Raw genomic sequence first — 25065 nt, 5'->3', positions numbered from 1 at the left:
GGAGTAGGTGGATGAGAACACAGTGTATGTTACAATTGCTGTGGAGGCAGAAGAAGGCTGTAACAGATGAGAAGCCACAGGTCGTTGGGTTAACCATGCCACTCTATGTGAACCTCTTTCTGTGAAGGCTGTGTGCTGATCAGGTGTGCACTGATCTCTATACACAAAAGAAATCCACACAAAGGTGCCTTTCAAGAAAAAAAAGAAAACAAAAAGGCCCATGGTGATCAGTGAGTGGTGATAGGGGCAGTACTCTGAAATCCAGAAGCCCTCAGATTGGCACATGGACAGTGGCTATGGATTCAGTCATTCTACCTTAAGGTCCAAGGCAGTTGAGCAGTTTGGCACGAGTGAGTGAGCAGCCCTATTTAGGATCCATTTTGCTCACCCCATATGACGAGGAGGCTAGAAACGATGCCCTAAACATAGCCTGCCTTGTTCTTCCCTGACTGGACTGCCGCATCCAGACGGGTCATCACCTTGTGGTCAAAAAAGAAAAATGAACTTTGGAATGTGGGACATATGGACACTGTTGGATAATACAGACAATGAACACTGCATGCAGGACTGCTATTACTGCAAGGGAGCTGAGGTGTTTTCACTTCCATATAGCAGCACTCCAAGAGTCTCGGAGAGCAGGAGAGAGACAGCTGAAGGAAGGAAAAGGAGAATACATCTTCTTCTGGAAGGGACTGCCTGAACAAGAACAAAGAATACACAGAGTTGTCTTTACTATCAGAAATCATCTGGTGAAGTATCTAAATGCAGCACCCATCAACATTTACAAAAGACTCTCAACACTCCAAATTAATCTTGCCAAAACCCAGCAGACATCTATCGCAAATGCCTATGCATCAACACTGGATGCTGATGAAGACATCAAGGAAAAGTATTACTGCTACTTGGACACCATCCTATTGGAGATCCTTAAGGAGGATCATCACCAACACACTCTTCTGCCAGAAAAATAAGTTTAAGACATAATGGAAGCACCTCCAGTCAAAGCATTGGCACTTCTTAGGCTATGCAATAATATGTGCCAGAGATCACCGTGATGTGCTTTTCACAAGAGCAATGGCGGGCACTGATGATTGCTTGACAGACCACAGGTTAATTAGATCCATGATGGCCATCAAGATCCAAGGAAGTAAGATAGAAAAATAAATACCCAAACCCCTCAAGAGCCCTCTAAATGAGCCCTTTTCCAAACAACATCCAAAGATCATCTACCCATTGAACACCCTGAAAACGTTGAGGAATAAACTGTGTCATCATAGCCTGTGAAGAAACCATTGGAATGAAACTGAGAAACATCAATACTGGTTTGATGAAAATGATAATGAGATCCAACAGTTAATCAATAGGAAAAGGAAAGCCTTTCAAATATGTTACAGGGACACCAACTGTATGGCTAATGAAGTAGAGAGTGTTTGAAGATCAGGACATTCATAGGGATACCAAGATACTTGTTTATAACTCCTCCCAACTGTGTTACTTACCTACGAAACATGGACTGTCTACAATCGTCACTCTCAACTTCTGGAATGATTCCATCAGCATTGTCTCAAAAAAAAAATCCTGCAAATCTCTTGGGAAGACAGGCGGCCAAATGTCAGTGTTCTGGAAGAGCCAAAGAAAATTAGAAAACAAAGCCAAGAATACCAAAAAACCCACTTCTGTTGTTGAAAAAATAGCATTTAAAAATACTAAATGGAATATACAAGTTATATCAGCATTGAAGTGATGATCCTCCACCATCAGCTTTGCTGGATTGGCCATGTGGTCCAAATACACAATCACCATCTCCCTAAGCAGTCACTATACTATCAACTCAAGAATGATTGGTGGACAGCAGAAGAGATTTAAAAATGGCTTAATGCTAACCTTAAACACTGGGATACCAAAAACTGGGAAGACCTGGTCCTAGAGCGTTCTGACATGAGGTCAGCTGTTACCAACAATGCTGTGAAATTCAAAGAGACACGAATGGAGGGCGAAAAGAAGAAACGTGTAAAGAGGAATGCACATTAAGCCAACCCCTGTTGGAACCGCCTTCCATCTGGAAATTGATATCCTCACTGCGAAAGAACATGTGGATCCAGAATAAATCTCTACAGTTACCTATGGACCCATCGCCAAGACTCTATACTTGAAAGAAAATCATTCTTGGCCATATCTACAACAAAACATGAAGCAACATTGTTTAAATCTTATAAGATTCCTTTTTCATAAGTAAGGAATTTTCCTGCAGCTCCAGTTGTAATTCAAAGAATCTATAGTTAAAGCTTGGAAAGAATTCTGTCTGAAACCCTGAGGAGCTATTGCAAATCAGAGTTCAACAGTATTGAGCAAGATGGTCTGACTCTGGAATTGGGCAAACATTGTCTCTTATCCTCAGGTGGAGTGGAGTGAGGAGGAGAGCACTACTTGGACATTTTGATGTTGATACTAGGGCCAGAATCCAGCTGGAAGACTTTTTAAAAAGAAGTTGCGTAGTTGTGGTCATTACTGTATTTACTCAAGTCTAATGCTCGACTTGTTTAGCTAAATGAACCCACCAAAATTGGGGTGAACATTATATTTGTGTCATACAGGAACCTTAGTGCTGAGCCAGAGCAAAAGGAGAAGCTGCTTCAGAACCTGTACCTGGAGCTCCTCTTTGAGGGATGTCATCTCTAATTAAATGACCAGGGCTCAATGCTATACAATCCTGGTATTTGTATTTTGGTGAGGCATGAGCATTCTTTGGCATAAAAGACTCAAAACCTTGTTGAAATACAGTCTCCCAGGATTCCATAGGACTGAACCAAGGCAATTTAAGTGGATTCATTCTACAGCATAGATTCACCCCAAGGTTATATTTTTCATCACTAGAAGCTTTGATGTTTTATCACAATTGTTTATAATGAAGAAATTCTAAGCAGGCAGCAATAGTAATGTGCACCTTTTTTTGGCCAAATTACAAAGAGCTCAGTTTTTGCCACCACAGAAAAGGCCCTGTCTCTCGTCCCGGCCAGCCGCACCTGTGAAGCAGGCAGGATAGAGAGCAGGGCCTCCCCAGAAGATCTTAGGGTCCTGGTGGGCTGATAGGCCGAGATACGTTCGGATAGGTAAGTTGGGCCAGAACCGTTTAGGGCTTTAAAGGCCAACGCCAGCACTTTGAATTGAGCCCGGTAGCAGATCGGCAGCCAGTGGAGCTGGTGCAGCAGAGGAGTTGTATGCTCCCTGCGCTCCGCTCCTGTTAGTATCATGGCTGCCGAGCGTTGGACTAATTGGAGCTTCCGGGCCATCTTCAAAGGCAACCCCACGTAGAGAGCGTTGCAGTAGTCTAAACGGGATGTAACCAGAGCGTGGACTACCGTGGCCAAGTCAGACTTCCCAAGGTACGGGCGCAGTTGGCGCATGAGTTTTAACTGTGCGAATGCTCCCCTGGTCACCGCCGAAACCTGGGGTTCCAGGCTCAGCGATGAGTCCACGATCACACCCAAACTGTGAACCTGCGTCTTCAGGGGGAGTGCGACCCCATCCAACACAGGCTGTAACCCTATACCCTGTTCGGCCTTACGACTGACCAGGAGTACCTCTCTCTTGTCTGGATTCAATTTCAATTTGTTCGCCCCCATCCAGACCGTCACAGCGGCCAAGCACCGGTTCAGGACCTCGACAGCCTCCTTAGTAGCAGGCGGAAAGGAGTGACAGAGTTGGACATCATCCGCGTACAGATGACATCGCACTCCGAAACTCCGGATGATCTCACCCAGCAGCTTCATGTAGATGTTAAACAACATGGGAGACAATATTGAACCCTGAGGAACCCCACAAGACAAAGATTATTTAGATTCTGTTTGGGAGCACTTAGAAAACCATGTGTTTTCTAAGAGGAAGTATTTAGCTTCTCAAAAACAGACGTATCAACCTAATTCACATCCTTCTGTCTCTGAAGGAGTTCCAAGAGTGCTCTGGGTATGTGTCACTTTGAGATTTTGATCCCCATTTCATTTTTGCAAACAAAGTTAGTAGAATGTGGACTAGATTATTGTTCTTCCTCCAGTTGCTTTTCACTCCCATGGGACAAAGTACAATGGTATTTCAGCCTTATCGCAAAAGATGTGGAAGGAACCACACCTATATATATGAGCAAAACATAGAAAATGGTTTTGAAAGCCATTAAATTATCTCATGTTACAGTGAGCTTATTAATGCCATTTCCCACAACCATGCAGGGTAAGAGGGAAAAGAAAGTCCTTGAGTTTGGAGGATGAAAAATTACAAACATGAAAGGCACTGCAGACTACTTTAACCAGAGAAGCCAGCCATAGCAGAGCACCTGATGAACCAACCTGGACATAGCATATTATTTGAGAACATAGAAATGCTGGACCACTCTAACAACTACCATGTCAGGCTACACAGAGAAGCCACTGAAATCCACAAGCATGTGGACAATTTCAACAGAAAGGAAGAAACAATGAAAATGAACAAAATCTGGCTACCAGTATTAAAAAAACTCTAAAATTATAACAATAAATAAAGAACAAAACTCAAGCGCATGGGAACCCCAGACAAGAAACAATCAGGAACAGCTAATCATCTCTCAACAAAGGATTCCCCCAGGCAGGAAGAAGCCACACCTAAAAACTGTCAGGCAGTCAAATGCTAATCAAGGTGGCCAATTGAAACATTCACACCTAGCTCCAACAAACAAGAGTTCTTTCTCCCACCCTAGACTTTCCACAGTTATATAAACCTAATTTTCCTAGTTTCCAACATACCTCACAACCTCTGAGAATGCCTGCCATAGATGCAGGCAAAATGTCAGGAGATAATGCTTCTAGAACATGGCCATACAGCCCAAAAATCCTACAACAACCAATTATAAACATATATCAAAAGTTTGTTTGATCAATGGGAGGATGTGCTAAACATTTGAGAAACATGCAAGCTTTAACTTGAATGAACTAATTTTGAGTTTTATAGTGTTATTGACTTTCACACAGAAACATTTAATAAATAAACATCAATAGGTTTTGAAAAATAAATGCTTGTATGCACTTGTTGCACTGCAAATGTTTTCCTTTGCCACCTCCATCATCCTAAATTGGTCTTTCTGGGTTTTGGGAACTGTTGGTTGAAATGTCTGGAGGTTACTAGATTTCTTGCTCATGCTATATATCCTTTCCCAGTAAGTTAAAAAACAAGAACCAATATTAGCAAAGATGTTTATTGGTATTGTAATCTTGACATTTTTAATTGAATTGCTTTTTCTAGTAATTGTGAACCTTCTACTGCTGCTGTCACATTATGCAAGAAAAATAGTAGCTATACCATGCAATCCAGTGTATATTTACTCACAAGTTGAATCCCATTATGAACAGTGGTGCTTATTTTTCAGACATTCAGCTTAGGACTACAGTTTTGAATATTTTCCTGACTTTTTAAGTAATGTTTCATGTCTAAAATAGACCTCCCTGTGGCTGTAAATCAGAATCATGCAGCAGAATGCCATTCAGTAGAAGTTTCTTTTTAATAGCACTTAGACTTGAGAGCACAATGTAGAATTCTTAACAAGGCAAAACAAAATGGAAATAGATTCATGTGATTTCTAAGAGTTTCATTTTCTATCAATTTAATGGAATTAATGTGATATCTATTTCCATTTGTCTCCATATTTGCTTGGAAAATTGTCATCTTGCTTGTTTGGACTTTGACATTTTCTTTGCATTGCCTTTTGAACATACTGTGGATATAGAATGAATATAGTTGGATAAATTGAGTGCTGTTCTCTCTTTCAAAATAAGCCGATTATTCTGACATATTTAGACAGATTCCTTTGTAATAAAGAAAGGTTCTTTGTATGTAAATGTTCTTAGAATGGGATGGGTGGGTGGTTTATGATTCTTCCATTGTTGTTAATGCTTCCTGCACAAACTAAGGGTAAAGCATGGCCCACACAGAGAATATTGTGTAGGAGTCCTTTAGAATAAGGTGCTGACTTAAATACACAGATTATTAAAATTGGGCTGTATGTAATGGCTCTCCTACATGCATCTTCCCCTATTTCCTAGCGTGATTACATACAGTCAAGTTCATCATCCACAGGTTCAACCAACCAGAAACATTTAGAAAAAAAAAATCCCAAAAGCAAACCTTGATTTTGTTGTGTTCAGAGTATTATACTGATATGTAGGCATACCTGGGTTTAGTCTTCCTCCATTTCACAGATCATCAGGCTCTTTCTGGCACTTGCTTGAGTTTGATACCATTTTGCTTCAGCGTTGTATATAATGGGACTTGAGCATCCATAGATTTTGGGGTGGTGGGGGTGGTCATGGAATCAAATCCCAGCATATACTGAGGGACCTGTATATAGCTATGAAGTGCCAAGAAGAGAGTAATGGTTTATGAGTGCTTATAGTAAAAGCTGTTAACGGGACTATGGGGCTTTACATCAAATATTGTGTCAGAAACCTTTCGACCTACCAACTACTGAAGGACATCTTGCACCTGCACACTACTCAGGTTTATTTTGGGAGTGGGGTGGGGGTCAATCCAAAAGGCATTCTAGAAAACAAACTGAATGTGATGTTCTAAACATGATTATCAGTGTGTAATGAGAGTTGTGTGGCTCTTTTTGGAAAGTTCATGGACAGACCCAGATTTGAGATTCTAGAGAGGAGTGGGAGCTTTAATTTACTTCATTCTTGCTGAAGTCCCATTCTGGATTAAGTTTCCCATGCCTTCTGTCTGTGTTGGAAGGAATGTGTCCATTTGTACCAACTTTCAAAGGGTTTACATGCACTGCAGATAGTAGGCCCAAGATTGCCTCCCCCAACCGCTACTTCCCCTTTCTTCCTCCCCTTATTCATATAATTGCTAATGGTATGAATGTCATCCTGGGTATTTTGATTCAAAGATAGCAGTTATTTGGCAGGAATCTGAAAAAACTAAATAAGACTTTCTTTCCTAGAAAGTCTGGTTTGGATTCTAGCATAATAGACAAACTGATATATGTTTATTGAAAATGAGCCCATACATTTCATTTTGGCTGAGTACAGATCTAGCCCTGAAATTCAGTGCCTAAAACGCAAATGTTGCATCTTCAGTTTGGACCGCAGTTTCGTTTACTCTGTCGTTTATAGCAGCTGCAGTTTTACAAACAGAAGTTCTTTATGTCATTGTTGAGCTATGGTTGCACATGTAAAATCAATGAGCCAGGTTCTTTGTCCTGGAAAGTGAACAATGCCTACAATACTTAAACAAGAATTGTCAATGTAAATACATTAATAACATGATCTTGTTGCCTTGCCGAATGTAAAATTAGAATGCTTTGTTCCAAGCATTGATTTAATCTGTCAAATGCAAGAAACATGCAGGTTTGTCTGTAGAAAATTATTTGTGAGTGGCACAGGCAAGAGCACAAAGCTTTTCAATTGGATGGGGAAAAAACTGAATGGGAGTATTTGGTTGGCCAGAGGTTATTCTACTAGGAAAAGAATGGTATACTTTGAAGTGTTGTTTCTCCCAGTCTTTGGATAGGGTCAGGTTCATTGTAATTTAAAGTCAAAGTGAAAATTCAGTTCAGAAATAATGGAAACAGTCTCGACTAAACATATTTAGTGAATAGTAATTTTTGTGTGCTTTGTAAACTATGGATAGGAGTCAGCATAGTAATTTGAGCATTAGACTCGTGACTTTTGAGACCAGGATTAAAATTCCCAGTCTTCCATAAACACATACTTTGGTGTAAAAAATCTCATTTTTTCTCATATATATTTTTTCCTGATATATTCTGACATTGCCTGGCCAAGTGAGTTAGAGTGATATGAATGGAGATAGAACAAGAATCCCCATTTTAGGTCTAGACCAGAGCTTCCCAACCTGTGGACCATGGCCTACTGGTGGGCTGCAAGACCTGAAATAAGGTCCATGGCTCTAGATTATTAAATATGGTTTTCTGTGGGTGAGCAGATGGTGACTACTCGTTGGCATATGTTCTGTATCAGAAACTAGAGCTGATGTGGTTTATCCAATTCAGTTTTCTGAATCAGCACCCCAAATAACTAAACTGAATCTAACGTTAACCAAAAACTGGTTCGTAACCCTTTTGGTACTAGTGTTGGAAAGCAGTCCTCTGGTCAAAATGGGCCCGGGTCAAAAAAAGATTGGGGACCACTGGTGTAGACTTAAAAGAATAGAGGAATACAAAGAGAGTGTGTGTTGTATTCCAGGGGGTCTCCTGGTAAAAAGGATGAAGTTTAGCAAACAAACATAGGATGAGCCATGGCCATATTTACTTGAATGGAAAACTTAAAGCTTTCAGTCTTTCAAAGGTCTGGCTGGCAAAGGAGAATTACAGCACACAGCTGGAGTAACACAAACTAAAGTCAAAAATCCAATTAGTGCAGAAAGGACTACAAAGCCAGATCAGGAGTAAGAACAAACAGTAGTCAAGGTTGCAATCCAAAAGTTAGATACCAAAAGTTCACTTGTCAGAGTTCATCAAACGCCCAAAGGTACAAACTGAATTTCAAGTCCATAAATCAAGACAGGAAGTCAGTCTAGAGTTCAGATTCAAGGTTTCAGGATACAAAAGGGATCAAAATAGCAGGAATAACAGATGATTGCAGAAAAAAAGGTCAGGGTCCAGAATTCCGATCCATGGGTTACAGGGCCAAGGTCCAGAACAAGAGTACCAAAGTATGACATTATCTGCTGCCGAAGAACTATATTTTCCAGACCCACTTTATCCAGAGAGTCTCAGCTGCTGCTGATTTCAGTAAGCCTTCACAGATAATCCCCAAAGTATGTGAAACTTTACTTGGGAGGAGGTCAGATCAACCCCTTCCAAGCCCACAGCTGTAGCCAAGCCAGGCCAGACAAACTGCTGGCCATGACATTGTGTAGCACCTTAGAGACCGAGAGAATGAATTTGGTCACATAAGCTTTCATAGACTGAGCCTATTCCTTCATGTTTATGGAGTGAAGTGCCAAGGGCACTTAGCAGGCTGTATGTGTGAATAGCAATGGGCATACAAATCTTGTGGGTATGGTGATAAAGTGACTTCAGTTTTTACAATGGTTGTTGGTGTTGGGTAAAAGAGAGGAGGGAAAATGTTGCCCAGAGCCAAGATGAGTACATAACTATATGAATTGTGAGGGGAAAATATGTGTAGTGTTAAAAAACATTTATCTCTCTTTAACCGTCTGCTGATGGACTGAAATTTGTGGATATATTCCATTTCTGTTGTTTCTCTTTCTAGCATTCTTTTTTAGGCTTTTCTTTGGATCAAGGACAGGTGTTCAGGTATTCAAAAATCAGAGATGAAATGGCCAGTGTTCTGCAACAGGTTTTTGTACATTCCAATTCCTGGTGTCAATTACATGTTCATTTATCCTCTGGCAAAGAAATAGGCCTGTTTGCCCAATGTAGAGTGCTGAAGGGCATTGGTAACAGGGGACAGCATATATTACATTAGACTAGATGATGAACAAATGAAAGTTCCTCGGAGACTGTTGTTGACATGATTAGGTCTTAGAATGAGATTTCCTGAGTAGATGTGTGGCCAGAGGTGGATCTGGGTTTGTGGCAAGGTCTTGCACCCATCTCTCCATCCATGTTGTGTGTCTTCCTGTGGGTGAGGAACTGAAATTGGGGAGGTTATTTGTAGGGAAATAAAGGCCTGTGAAACAGAGCCTTTGAGAGGAGTATCATTATTGTTCATTATAGGTTATACTTCATTGATGATATGTATGATTGGTCTCAGTTGGGAGTACTGTGTGATCACTAATGGAATTCTGCTGTTTTCTGTCTCCAGTCTGTTCTGTAATAGATTAGTCCTGGCAAAACTCTTGATCCTTTTTCCCTTGTGTTATTTTTTTTTTACTTCACATGGTGGATATTGTAGCTTGAGGATTGAAGAAAGTGTGTTACAGGGGTAAAGTACTTGAAAAATGTGTGCCTTTTCTGGGTTCCTTTCTCAAAGCAGAAACTCTAATTCTCATTATCTCCCTGTAACAAAGACAAGCTTCTGTGAATTACACATCCATGTAATGTTTCATTGACTAAGCCCCCTTCCCTGTTTGTTCTGCGTTCAAAATCCATATTGCAATATCTTTGTACTATGACTTTTCCTTATAAAGTGTAATACATGATGATTGAATTATATAAATATATATGAAATAGAATCATTTCTGTTTTTATTTTTTAAGAACTAACCAGTTGGGGCCATTCACAAAGAAAGAATTTGATCTCCTAGCCCCAGTCGTGGACAGTTTCAGCCTCATGACATATGATTATTCAGCACCACAACGGTAAGACAATAAAAACAGAAAATAATTGCACACTAAAATGGACACACAGAACTGTGACTGTAATGTCAACAAACATACTAAGAGCTCACATCAATCCTGATTATTATTCTCTAGGATGGGTAACTTTGGCAGGTCCCTCTAAAAATTGCATAGACAACCAAAAAAAAAAAAAAAAGTAAAAAAAGAGGAGTTGGAGAATTCAAAGAAAATTATGAATGCTTGAAAGTTCAGTTTTTTAGAACAGTCTTTTTAAAATGATGTTTAACTGTGTTAATGGTTTCCTGCAATGTAGTTAAAAGACAGGGTTCCACTTATGGAGGCTTTAAGGAAAGGCAATTTATTCACTTCCATACTTTTCCCATAAAAAGGTGAATGCTGTGGCAAATTGGGGCACCCAAAAAGCATCTTATATGATTATGAATGATAGGATGAAAATTCTATCCAGACTGGAGGTTTAGCACAGCTGGTAAATCATCAGCAATTATAAGATCTATCAACCAAAAGGTTGCAAGTTCGAAGCCCTTGGGTTGGCGTGAGCAGCCAACTATCAGCCCTAGCTCATTGTTTACCTAAGCAATTCGAAAATAGCTTTAGCTGTCGTTATAGAAATTAGGTACCACTAAAACAGCAGGGGAGGTGTTTTATGACACCATAAAGAAGGAAGATCAGAGAATGCTGGGCGACCAAAAGGAAGGAGGAAGTCCTGACAGCTCTTCGTCATAGAGAATGGAGCAACAGCACCACCTGGACTCGAGCCCAACCTTCCATGGCACCTCCTGTTCTATCTGTCTGTGTATTGTCTATACAAAGCAGCATTGAATGTTTGCCGTGTATGTGTACTGTGATCCGCCCTGAGTCCCCTTCAGAAAAAAAGTCCAAAAAGCAAGCCTTCATTTGGCCATTTTATATAAGAGACACAATTTTACTGCACCACTCTATACCATGGGTCTCGAACATCCATATATTTCGGTATCCATGGGTTGTGTGTCTGTGTGTGTATCCAGGAACCAAATTCCAGCGGAATTCAGGGGTCCACTGTATACATAAATATTAGGTGCTTTATAGATATTTAAAGCACCTAATATTGTGTATTATATAGTGTAGGACTAAATACATAAATAACTGTTTTGCTGTCTTGGTTTGAGACTTAGCAGTGCAAGAGTTCAAAAGAAATATAAATGGCTGCTGTTCCTTTTGGCTTGCATATATTACAAATCAGTTTTTGGTCAACTTTAAATTTGGTTTGGTTTTTTAAGGTTCTGATTCAGAAAATTGAATTGGATAGACCACATCAAGCTCTAGTTTCTGAGACAGAACATATGCCATGGTCAGCAACAGGGAAGGAGTGAAAGGCAGTGTAAAAGGAAGAAAAATAAAATAAATAAAAGAAAAGAAAGAAAGAGGAAAGAGGCTCGCAGACCAGATTTTCGTCCTCGCAGCCCACTGGTGGTTCACGGCCCACAGGTTAAGAACCTAAGAACCACTGTACTAGACCAACCAGGTTTACCTATGTGTTGACTGTGTCAACAACTGGTTAAATGGGTCTACTTTAATTAGGATTCTAGGCCATAATCCCCAAAATAAACTGTAGAGTTATCTAGAAGGATGAGACATTTCTAATACACATCCTGGAAAGACAAAGCATGACAACTCATTACATTTCTTTAGTTAATTATAGCTCTTCTTTGCTATTTTTATTGTTGCTGGTTCATTACTAGATTATATTTTGTTTCGCCTCTGTCAGCTTGTTTCACCTTAATACATTGTATCTAGATTTTATAGGGCATCTAGGCTACAAAGGGAGAATATGACTTTTAATATCTGTTAAAATGCTCTGGAGAAGTCAGCATATTCAATTTTTTTAAAAAATCAAGAAAATTACAATTATCAGATTATCAACTGGTATTTATATATAAATAGATAAAATTACAGCATTTTTCAATCTTGTTTTTTTGAAAAATTATAAAACGACATCATTTTGTGTTGGATTTTTCAAGCATACATCTGTCAGGCATTTCAAACAATAAAACCTTTTTTCAAAGCGTCTTCCTGCAACTTCGACAGTTTGCTTTTATTGTAACATTTCCCTGTCTGTTTTCAATATGCCCATTGTTGGCTGGAGACATCTGAAATTTGAAGAGCCCTAAGGAAAAAGGAAGCGCCTCCTGTATAATATGGAATTCCGTTTGTAACTTTGCTTGGGCGAGATGCTGGATGATTTCCCTTAGCTTGTGTGGAGATTTTGGACTGGCAGTTGAGATTGCAAGATACAAACGTTTCGTATAGAGTTTGATAAAGTGTGAAGAAAATATTATGCTGTGTGTATTAAGGTCTTGTAAGAACCACTTCCAAGCAAAAAAGGAGAAAAGTAAAGGCAGGGTTACTTTTTTAGTTGCTTAGCCTAAGTACTATGTTGGACAGGGATTTTAGATACCTGCCAAACAAAATGAGAAGAGGTTTAAAAATGTAGCATTCAACTGTTTCTTTGTTCTTTCTGCAGGCCTGGCCCTAATTCTCCATTACCTTGGATGCGAGCCTGTGTTCAGATGCTGGATCCAGAATCGAAATGGAGAAATAAAATTCTTCTGGGACTCAACTTTTATGGCATGGACTACTCTGCACTCAGTGCTTCAGGGGAACCAATATTTGGTAACAGGCAAGGTTTTGGATAACTCAGCGTTCTGAAAGCATTATTATTTTAACTGTTTTGAATTCTTGAAGGCTTTCATGGCCGGCATCACTGGGTTGTTGTAGGTTTTTTGGGCTATATAGCCATATTCTAGAAGCATTCTTTCCTGACATTTCACCTGCGTCTATGGCAAGCATCTTCAGAGGTTGTGAGGTCTCACAACCTCTGAAGATGCTTGCCAGAGATGCAGGTGAAATGTCAGGAAAGAATGCTTCTAGAACATGGCCATATAGCCTGAAAAACCTACAACAACCTGTTTTGACTTCATCAGTTGGTATGCTTGCTTATTATTGAAATCTTGGGCAGAGCAATCAATTCTTATCTAAAACAACCTTTCTTCCATCTCATCTCATCAATAATTTTCCAAACTATTTGTTCCCTTTTTATCCAATATGTTGCTTTCAAATCTCTTATTTTAAAACATTGCTCCTTTCCTAATGTCTCTCCTTGGCCCAAGAATCGCCAGTGCACCTGTCCTATAATGGCCTGTTTTGTGCAAACTTTTGTTCTAGTAATTTCAGAAGCAAATTGAATTAAGGCCATTACTAGAGTTATAATGATGCGGTCAAAATACTGTGGAAACTTTTACTCTTTTCTTCATCCACAAAAGTATTGAGAATTCATTTCCACAGTCGATGAAACTAAGCATTAATTTAAGATATTTTCAGTGGCAAATCCAAAATATTTAGGATAAAATAAAACCCTATAACAACAGAACACATACCTATGGTTTCACTTAGTTGCACCTGTGGAATTGGAATTTAGGAATTTCTAGGTCTTCTGGGGTTATTTATGGTGTGGGTGGGACAGTGAGTCATGTAATTTAATGACATTCATGTATATCTGCAGTTTCAAATAATTGTAGTCTGGCTGGTAACATTTCCCCCTGTTGATTATACTCTACTTCCTTATGGAAATTCATTCACAAGATTATATTCTTAAAAAATGAATTTGGAGAGCTATTTTGAATAGTGCATCACACTTGAGGTTCAAAGTTCCCTTTGTGTTTCCAAATACCTCTTTGCCATAATGAGTAATCAGTGGCTTCCCCACTGTGGACAGTATGTTGTTGAATATATGGATATACACTGGACTTGCACCTTTCTGCTTTAATTCTTGTTTTGCATAACTTATGAGATGATTTTTTTCATGTTTGATTCAAGTCATCTTGAGAACAAAACGTAACTACTTGCCTTGTTCACGTAAAAGGGAAGCAAGACAAACATTTATAGCTCCAAGCTTCCATTTCCTTTTTGTGTCAGCCAAAACATTTGAAATACTTTCAAGACTTATGAGAATAGGGTGCATGCTCTTGAATATTTTAGAAAAAGAATCTTGAGTGGGCTTGTCTTCTGTTGACTTACACATGGATGGAATGGTATAATAAATTGCTAGTAGAAAAATGTAAGAGAGTTGACATTGAACTGTGGTTTTCAAAGACAAAAGAAGATTCCTTGCAAACTGTGTGAGGTTGCAGAATTCTATAGAGAGCCATATTGGCTGCCTGCCATGCTGTAAATAGCAGGCAATAAAAAGTGATACTTAGAACAGCTAGAGGTGAGAGCAGCTACAAAAATTATGGCAATAAAACACATTAAAGGGATGTCTACAGTGATCTTTGGAAAGAGACATGTTTGAGATGGTCATGTAATGTACTTCTAGAATGAATAGTCTGTGGGTGCAGACAATATGATAATGTAATTAAAATGTTTAATTATTTAATGCAGTGTTTTTCAACCTGGGGGTCGAGACCCCTGGGGGGTCACAAGGGGGTGTCAAAGGGGTCTCCAAAGACCATTAGAAATTATAGTATTTTCTGTTGGTCATAGGGGTTCTGTGTGGGAACCCCAACCCCACCAGTATTCAAATTTGGGCATATCTGCTCCCAATTTGGTCCAGTGAATAAAAATACATCCTGCATATCAGATATTTACATTACGATTCACAACAGAAGCAACATTATAGTTATGAAATAGCAACAAAAATAGTGTTATGGTTGGGGGTCACCACTACATGAGGAACTGTATTAAGGGGATGCAGCATTAGGAAGGTTGAGAACCACTGCTATAATTGTTCTTTGGTTTAAAGTGGTAGGTTGTGGTTCTTTACTAAAGGCATATGAAGTAAAACCCATTGACCTCAGTAGGACTCTGTTCTAAGAAAAGAATTTGAGGACATATAGCTATACAGAAGTGGTGTTGTCCCATTTTGTTAACTGATTTTCTGTTTTTAGCCTTATGCATTTACTATCAGCTGCTGAATGGAGGCTCTACTAGTTCAGAAGCAGCAACCAGACATTTGGTACAATCATTTACACTTGTGTGTGTATGTTTGTAAGTTTCAGGTTTTTCAAGTCACCTGTCAACTTATGATGATCCTATGAATTTCATAGGATTTTCTGAGGCAAGGAACATACCAATTACTTTCCTATGAAATACAGTCAATGGCATCTGGTGTTTGTTGGTGGTCTTCCATCAATGTACTAACCAGAGCTGAACCCCCTTCACTCCCCAAATCAGGTGGGATTAGGATGTGAAGTATTTTTGAATCATTCATTATCAAGGGCTGTTGAAAAAGGTAAACAAAGAATTGGAAGCCTGTCCTAGGAATAAAAATAATCTAGTTTGTTGAGCTTTTTTCTGTATAGCAGTTGAAAGACATGAAATGAAGATACATCTTTATTTTCCATTTCTCACTGTAAGAGGTAATCTGCCACATGTGAATGCCAGAAAAAAGAACACATGCTAGAATACAATTGTTATTATCAAGGCTCGCCATAGCAATTACTTCTACTAGCGCTCTGTTGTAGATTTATTGAATGTATGTTGTAAGTCAGTTGTCAAATACAGATTACTCTCCATGACTACTGTCTAATCCTGACTGCTATTCTGAGCAGGCTACTAAATCTTGTCAAATATTGACTCTTGTGGCAAAATCTTTAAATATGAAATGCAGAATACGAGGATCAAATTCATAAATGCATGCATAACCTAAAAATAGATGAATGCATAACCTTTGAAAAAGAAAGAAAGGAATGAGAGTGGGAAAAAGTAATGTAGAAGCACTTTTAAGACTAACTAGATTTTCCTTTTGTATGAGTTTTCATGGATATAAATCCACGTGTTTGGATGCAGTACAGAGTGAACAGCATCCAAAGAAGGCAGTTTAAATCTATGAAATTGCATGGCCAAATCAGAAAAAAACACCAAACCAAACCAAAAACAACAACAAAAAGATAGCTTTACAGATGCCATGACATTTTTATTTATCTACCCCCTCCTTTTCTCCTTTTATACTATTAGTGTTGGAATCACAGACACCTTAAAGGGCCAGACTCAAAAGTGGCTTCAAAACAGAGTTTATTAAAACAAAAGAAAAAGGACGCAGAGGCACTTAAATGCAGTGCCACTGGTCAAAACTCAAGAAACAAACCAGACCTGCTCCAAAAAGGTTAACAGAAATATAATCCAGATTAACTGGATGCAAAAGAAACTAATCAAACAAAGCACTCTGAGGCAAAACGAAAAGGCACAGTACACAAATGGTTAACAAAAAGGAGGGGCCGCAGGAGGAGAAGCGTCGTCAGCCAAAGTCCAGGGTTGAAGCCAGAGAAATCCGAAACAGCGCTGCTCCAGTGTCCGCAGAAGCAGCGTCTTTTGCCAAACCAGTCCAGGTCGGGAGAAGTCCACATTCACAAGAAGCCAATCTGGGTCAATAACACGCAAACGATCAGGAGATCCAAACTGCAGATCCAAACTGCAGATCCAAAACCAACGCAGAACACGAAACAGGCAGCAACAAGTCTACAAGAATCTTTCCCAATACACAGCACCCAACACACGAACGCTCATCAACACCTTGCCTTCTGCAAGGACCCATCACCCCTGACCTCACTTTTATTTACAAATCATCATCAGAAGATGAACTGACCGCCGCCCCATCATTATCCCCTGCAGCTGCTCCCAGGTCTTCACGTGAACTCCCTTGTCCTTCCCTCCAAGTCCTCCATCTCCTGTCAAGATTTAGATCCCCCCAAGACTCAGTTGGATTCCCTGATTGCCAGTCTTCACCCCCAGAGAACCCCATAAAGGTATCACTAGTTGTTGGCTCCTCATAGATAGCTTGTACTTCCCTTATCTTAGTCCAGTCCATGGTGTCTCCTTCTTCTCCTTTACTCATTGACCCGTCATCCCCAGAGAACCCCACAAAGGTATCACTAGTTGTTGGCTCCTCACAAATCGCTTACTCTTCTCTTATCTTAGTCCAGTCCATGGTGTCTCCTTCTTCTTTTTCACTAATTTGACCCATCATCCCCAGAGAATCCCTCAAACGACTCCTATCTGTAGGGGCTGTAAATATGTCCCAGATCTTCTTTCTCTGCTGCTCATCATCAGATTCCTGCTCCCGAGTAACCCTTTTTCCTCTTCTGGCACCCATACTACTGTTTGTAACATTACTCACAGGCTCTACTACAACAATTAGAGACTAACACAACTCCTTTTTTAAAATTACTACAAACAGAAGGCATTTGCATTAATAGTTTGTGGGTTGTATGCAAGGAGGCACAATTATTTTAGCTCTGCATTTTCTTGTTAAAGAGAAAACAGGTGAAATTAAAAATATATCGAATTTATCAGATTGTCTCCATTTTTTCTAATTTGATTATATCTCATTTCTTATCATTTAAAAGATAATTTCTTTGAATCTTCAATTATTTATCCCCATCAGGCCCAGGAGTCTCTCAATAGCATATTACGGCAACATGTGTTGTTCACTTTCTCTTTTTTCTGCACCATTACTCTCTCAGGCAGAGTAGACCTGGAGGGGAGAGCCCACAGTCGCTCAGTGATCCTCATAGCTAAGTGAAAATTTGAACTTGGTAGCTTAATCCAATTCTTCATTACTTTAATTTGATTCATAGCATAGCCCCCTATTCAAACGGCCACCATCTCTCTCACCTTTGTTTTTCACAATCATATAAATATACAAAAGACTTGTAAACCCTCTCCTGTCCTGAATTAGAAGTAAGAAAACCTTTATCAGAGTTAACCATAACTATAATACTATACGAACCATATGTATTACTAGCTGTCCCCTGCCACGCAGTGCTGTGGCCCAGTCTGTTGATCTGGAAAATAAAGTAATGAGAAAGTGTTGGTTTCTAATATATGTAATTTCTTTATGCTTGTGGGTAAACAGTATTTCTTGCTGCTTCTTTGTCGGTGTTGATGTGGAGTGTGTCTGGTTTGCCTACTCTGGAACATGGAACATAATATTATCCTTCTTTAAAGGTCCCTTTCAAATCTATGATACTATATCTCTGTGTGTATGAATCATATCTATCTATCTATCTATCTATCTATCTATCTATCTATGGCTGGATGGCTCTTTGTCAGGAGGACTGTGATTACGTGTTCTTGCCCCGATGAAGGGAGTTGGATTAGATGGCCTTAAGTATTTTCTGTTAGTCATGGGGGTTCTGTGTGGGAAGTTTGTCCCGATTTTGTCATTTGTGGAGTTCAGAATGCTCTTTGATTGTAGGTGAACTATAAATCCAAGTAACTACAACTCCCAAATGTCAAGGTCTATTTTCGCCAAACTCCATCTGTGTTCATATTTGTGCATATTGAGTGCTTGTGCCAAGTTTGGTCCAGATCCATCATTCTTTGAATCCACAGTGCTCTCTGGATGTAGGTGAACTATAACTCCAAAACTCAAGGTCAATGCCCACCAAACCCTTCCAGTATTTTCAGTGGGTCATGGGAATTCTTTATGCCAAGTTTGGTTCAATTCCATCATTGGTGGAATTCAGAATGCTCTTTGATTATAGGTGAACTATAAATCCCCACAACTACAACTCCCAAATGACAAAATCATAATTTTTTTTGAGTGATGGTCACTCGTGTTGTGAGACATTTTGTTGCCAAATTTGGTGTGATTTCGTTCATTGGTTCTTTTGTTTTTAAGGTACTCATTATGCACAGAGCATTTATATATGTATATATAGATATGTACCATACAACCAGACTTAACCATATGTATTATGTACCTCAGATTTTTGCTCTTAACTGAATTTTGACAGATGAATATAATATTGCAAGTGAATTCATAGTGAGAGAATTCTGACAGAAGCTATCTTAGTGTGTATCTACACTGAAATTAATGCAGTTTGAAATGGCTTTAATTGGCATGGATCCTTGCTATAGAATCCTGAGAGGAGGAGTTGTTATTTATACTCTGCTTTATCTCTCCCAAACGCATCTTACATTATTAAAAGTATGACCACACAATGTAAAATATGCAAACATGCAAACATTAAAACAGAATTAAACATAACAGTATTAAAAATTCACAATTAAAATATATTAAAATATATTCAAAGCACCCCTTGGCTTGAGTTGTAGTTTGACAAGGTATTTTGCTTTTTCTGCCAAAGACTCCTGGTGCCTCATCAAACTACAACATTGAGCCAAGGTAGTTAAAGTGATGTCAAACTGCATTCATTGAACAGGGTATGTCCACCGTATATGCAAATATGAGATATTGTATAAAGTCGGGTGAAGAGAGGAATTGAGTTAACAGTTTGTTTGTTTTTTTAAATGGGGATAGGAGTGTGTTAATTGGTGATGCCAATAGCTGTTTTGCTCATGTTCAGTTCAAATTATCTATACAGACAGTTTCCAAGTTATGAAGAAGATAGGTTCTGTAAGTTGTTCTTAAGATGAATTTGTATGTAAGTCAGAGCAGGTACTTTTTTAAGTGTAACTCCAGGCAAATAAACTCTGTCTCTGTGTACACACACACACACAAACGGTTGACTTTGGATTTCCTAGGGAAGGGTTAACACCCTGTGATATTTGCTTTGCTATCTGTGCCTCTTTTCAGAAGACTTCACCTCATTTTCTGTCCCTCTGATAATTGGATTTTGAAAAAAAATGGCTTGTTGTGGAAACAAGGATTTGGGGATAAAGCTTCAGTGGAGACACATTCTCTCCATGAGAACTCTTCCAGGAGTGAATTCCCTTCCAATGGGTAGATTACTTTCGCTTTCTGTTGTCCCACCTCTGTTCTTTACTGTGAATTGTTTGGAAGTCGGATGTTTGTAACTCGGGGACTGCCTGTACTCTGATCTTGAGAGATGTGTAGAGAATTTGACAGGCTCACCATAAGTTGGAGTTGACTTGAAGGAACCTAACAAAAGGGATCTTGTAGTGCCTTGGAGATTTAATGAGAGAAGTTGGTAGCACAAATTTTTGCACGCTAAATCTACTTCCTAAGATGCATGGACTGAAGTCCTAGGAACAGATTTTTCTAGCCATGGGCATGCAAAACATTTGGTTATAGAGATGAGGTGGCAAGTTCAGTTTTAACTGTTCGTTGGGGAACAAAGGCAGGATAGGTGCAATCGGGTTGATTGGCCGCTATGGGTGAGAAGTAATTGACACCAACAACCTACACAACTTATCAAGGGCACTGTTCTGCATGAGACAATGGCACAATGTTCCTGTGTTATATAAACTGCAGGGCCATCTGTGCAGACAGGGTGTTGTTCCTGGGTTATACATGTCTGTTCCTGGTTGCTCTTATTGTGAAAAGATGTACAGTACTGACTAGCGGGCCACAACTTTGTCCTGGCCAAAGAAAATGTGCCCTCCACACATCCAAACCTTCATCAGATAGTACTTATTTGTAAATACTTCATTTTGGGGAGTAACATGATTATTTTCAAATTAATGTCACTGCTTTGGGCACCTATAAGGGCATCACTATATGTAATCTCTATGGTTGACTTTATGGCTAAATTTATTTGATCAGTGAGTTTTTTCTTCTTTAAAGAGCATCTAACTTTAAAAAAACACAATCAGTGACAGAGCTTGCATTTGTAGTAAATTTGACTTGTGCTTTATATCTTAACATTGCTGGCACAGATTTTGTCCTTAACACATCCATAAATAACAAGCCACAACTAAAAAGTAAAAGGACTTCTAAATCAGTTTATACATTCGTGTCCATCACTTCCTTTTCATCATTTCACCACAGTTGAAATATATGAACCTGGGCAAAGCATTGTGTTTCTATCTGTGATTATGGCTTATTCACATGTGGAAGGCATAATGTGAAAAGGCAATCATGGGATGAATAGTAATAAAGAAATGAGTCCACAAGAAAATAGCATACATATTTTCCAATTTTTCTCCATAATATTGAGAGGTAGAAATTATTTTCCATGCAATTTATTTGTTTCCTTGTTACTTTATGTCCCGTCTATTCACGAAAGAGTATTATTATCCTTGCATCCATTTTGTGGTATGAAGAGCACTGATAACAGAGTTCGTAAAATAGCAGAACAAACTACATTTAGGGTTCATTTAGTACATATGGCTTTATTGAGTGTCTGTAGGTGAGGGGAATCATTTGAAGATATCTAAGCACACACTAAAATGTATCATTACTGTTTTTCAGTAGGTAGCCCTTTTAGCCCATTACAGTATAAACAGAAAAGGGAGAAGGAGGCATTTAGTGGCAGGCACCTTTAAGACTAAGTGTTCTGTTTTAGTAAGTTCTGTTGCTGATTTCTGTCTGCTTCTTCTGATTGATAGAATTCAACCAAGGCACAGATTGACACCAACAATATTGTAATTAGTGCACCCACAAGGAAGGGTTGGACTGGAATAAAAAGTGTAGCTATATACTTCGAAGGCACTATGGAATGTGGACTGATTGTTTGGGGCCACATCAGCCTTGTGGTTGCCTTCAAAGGATCATTTGTAATTATAAGACTGCAGAAATGTATCTACCATATGTTACCCTAGCATTAAAAGCCTCACAGATGACATAAAATGATGTGGCATCCCAGATTTGGCACACGGGCCTTGTGTTGGGCACGCGTGGTTTAGACCATCGGTTTGCAGTAATCCAAAGCTTGTGTGCTACATTGCTGTAGAAGCGCATTTACCATGACCAGCACCAGCTTCAAGAAGGCATGAAAAGAATTCAAATAGATTGTAGTGGTAAGTATTTCTGTGTACCATAGACAAACTTTTTTGGAGGACCATGCCAGTTTGCACTAGAGAAACGTGAGACACATTCCTGAACAGAATGGGATTGCTGAAAGGAGATCTGTTATGAAGAAGATACCATGCAGATATTTACATTCACACTACAATCTGAGACTAAAGGCACCACACAACAAACTGTGTTTCATGCTCTTTAAGACTTCCACTAAGGTCTCAGCCACTTTTCTGAGTGAGTCAGTAAATGCTATTGTGTCTGAGGTCTTAATTATGCCTTGGTACTACAGGTTGCAAACTGATGTAACTTTCCCACTCTGTTTCACTCCACCACTTGCAAAAATAGTAAAATATAACATCCAGTCTCTTGGCCTTTAGGATTTGCTTACTTGCTAGTTAGGCATCTTTAACATTCCCTGCATTTGAATTTGATCATGCATTCTTTCTTCTCTCTCTCTCTCTTTTTTTTTTGACAACTTCTTTTATGATCACTTTTGATAATAAGTGATGGCTCAATCCAACTAATTTTAATTGCTACATTAATGGCATAGTTGTAATAAAAAGCAAGATTTATGAGGCTTACAAGGACTGAAAAGCTAAGCATATTAAATTTATTTTCATGTTAAAGTTATAATTGCGAACCCTTTGGAAGAATTTGTAATGTACCACAATTGTCTTAATGCTTGTTTTAATGTTTATTCGTTTCAGCACAACTTAATTTAAATTTAGTAGCTGCAGTTTAGCAAAGCCTCTTCATACATATATCTTGGAGTATATTAGTGGGACTGTTCTCCTTCATGCCTCAAGCCACCTGTTTCGATATGTTGCAAAACAAAATATTTCTTCAAGTCAAAAGAATTCTGAAAACATAACATAATGTTCTTTTTATCTTTCTTTCTTCAATTGATTGATATCCTGCCCTTCTCCTTATCCGGGTTTCAAGGCAATCATGAAATAGCACTGAGAGTAGAAAGTGATACTGAGGTTTTGTTTTTGGTTTGTTTTTGGGGTGTTTTTGGGGGGGGGGGGGAGGAGCTGAACTTTAATGCACAGATTTTTCTTTTAGCACCTGCACACACACTCCCAATGCCACCTTTGTAGCTCTCCTGTCATTCAGAATGATGATGAGCATTGCATGGCTTCACACAGATTGTTGAACTATAGGTCCCAGCAATCCTAACAAACAATGAGGAATGTTAGGTTTGTTTTGCTTTGCTTTGTTTTTGTTTATTTATTATGGTCAAACAAGTAGAGTATAACATAACCACTTTTCCTCATGAGGAAGTTTAGAAGATAATATGGACAACTTATACGGGATATATTTTAACAATTTAACAAAAGAGATTTAAAAATTCATATGCAATCGCCCTCATTCCCTACTTGTATCCATCCCTTTTCCACTGTTTTCCACCTCCCTCTCCTGTTCATTCCCCGCCCTCTGGGAACAATCATACATGTCCTTTATCGTTCATTCTGTTTGTTGGATCATGAGAATAGTCTGGTTCAATTTCTTATATTTTCTGTTGCCCTATGCCCTGGCTATCAGTTTTCCTCATTTTCCTTCCCATTTCCCCCTGAGGTATCAATTGGCATATTTATTTTTTCTATCCATGATGTAATCTTAAAGCATATAGTCTGCTAGATATTCATACCATTTTTGTATATCTCATTTTTTACATTCTTTCCATCTGAGGGCAACCATAGCTTGGGCCACAGATAACATATATTAAGTCGTCTCAGCCCAATCTTTATTGCTGCTTTTCCCTTCCAGGTTCAAGATATTTTAAAAAACCCTGTTTCTTATTTGCTCTAATAATTCCTCCATTTCCCCCTTTATTTCTCTATAGAATTTTTGTACCTTGGCACAGTTCCACCACATATGAATAAATGTTCAAGTTTCCTGGCAAATTTATGTCATGCCAACATGCCATTTATGTCATGCCAACGTGAATGTCATGTTGGCATGACATTCATGCCAACAGCTTTTAGATGTTCTTTTTGTAATATGAGCAATTTCCTGGGGGGTACTATACCATTTTCTCAGTATTTTCCATTGTATTGCTTTGATCTTTAAATGTTTAAGGTTTTTTATTGAATTTACCCAGCATTCTAAGTTGTTCTTATTAGAGTTTATTTTCTTTTTCCATACTTCTAACAGGGTGGGTTTCAAATTATATTGGTTATCTATTATTTTGTTATATATGAATCCCATAATGCCTTCCCCTTTCACAGTTTTCCATTGTAATATTTGATCTAAATTTTCTCGGGACCTTCCTTCTTCTTCCACTCCGTCATCTTTTGCAACATTCTATGCCATAACAACCAATTGCTTGACCCACATTTGTCTATTAACTTGCCCTAGTTTTTTTCGCTCAATCCAAATGTAAAAGATTCCCTATCTTTGTTATGCCATTTTAATTTAAATTTATTATAACTTTTCTACATATAAGATATGTTCCTATTGGGAGTCTGTCTATTTTGTTCAATGAGAGTTAGTTTTGCCATTTTTTCCAACATTCTAAGGTTGACGATAGTGGGCTTCCTTTTATTTTCCTTATTTCTTGACTGTTCATTCTTACCTTTAGACACGAATTTTAATAAGAAGCCAAATGTGACGGCATATCCAGATAGCTACTTCATCCTTACTTTTAGACAATAAATGGTTTCACTCATTTATTGACTTTTCCATTCTTACCCATCTTTTTGCATTGTCAAACCAATTCTAATAGTTTCACTAGTTGGCTTGCTTCAAAATAACTTCATAGATTAGGTACTCCCCATCCTTCATTTTTTTGCAGGGAGTAAAATGACAGATTGGATTATTTATTTATTTATTTCATACATTTGTACCCTGTCCTCCTCACCCCTGAGGCGGGATTCAGGGCAGCTTCACAACAAGCACTATTCAGTCCCCTCCAGAGTCATAAATACCTTTTAAAATAAATTCATTAAAACGGTTACATTAATAAACATTTGTTAAAATCACACTGGTTTTTATTGGCTCCTACCACCCAGGTTTTTATTGAGGTGTCCCATTTTTAATTTTTTTTTATT

At 38.7% G+C, this 25065-nt stretch overlaps 1 protein-coding gene across 6 annotated transcripts in view; it reads left to right on the top strand.

Annotated features, from left to right (window-relative positions):
• CHID1 (chitinase domain containing 1) overlaps positions 1 to 25065 on the top strand; it is a 130405-nt gene that overhangs the window by 50590 nt on the left and 54750 nt on the right. For 5 of the 6 annotated variants that reach the window (XM_060769063.2, XM_060769055.2, XM_060769082.2 and 2 more), the window contains 2 exons: positions 10210 to 10311; positions 12812 to 12967. In XM_060769063.2, coding sequence (XP_060625046.2) covers positions 10210 to 10311; positions 12812 to 12967 — 258 coding nt within the window. The remainder of the gene's footprint in view (positions 1 to 10209; positions 10312 to 12811; positions 12968 to 25065) is intronic. The other variant, XM_060769092.2, reaches the window with a different exon arrangement.

This window comes from Anolis sagrei, chromosome 1 (assembly GCF_037176765.1).
Source record: "Anolis sagrei isolate rAnoSag1 chromosome 1, rAnoSag1.mat, whole genome shotgun sequence".
Lineage (NCBI taxonomy): Eukaryota > Metazoa > Chordata > Lepidosauria > Squamata > Dactyloidae > Anolis > Anolis sagrei.
This window is presented reverse-complemented; position numbering and strand designations above follow the sequence as displayed.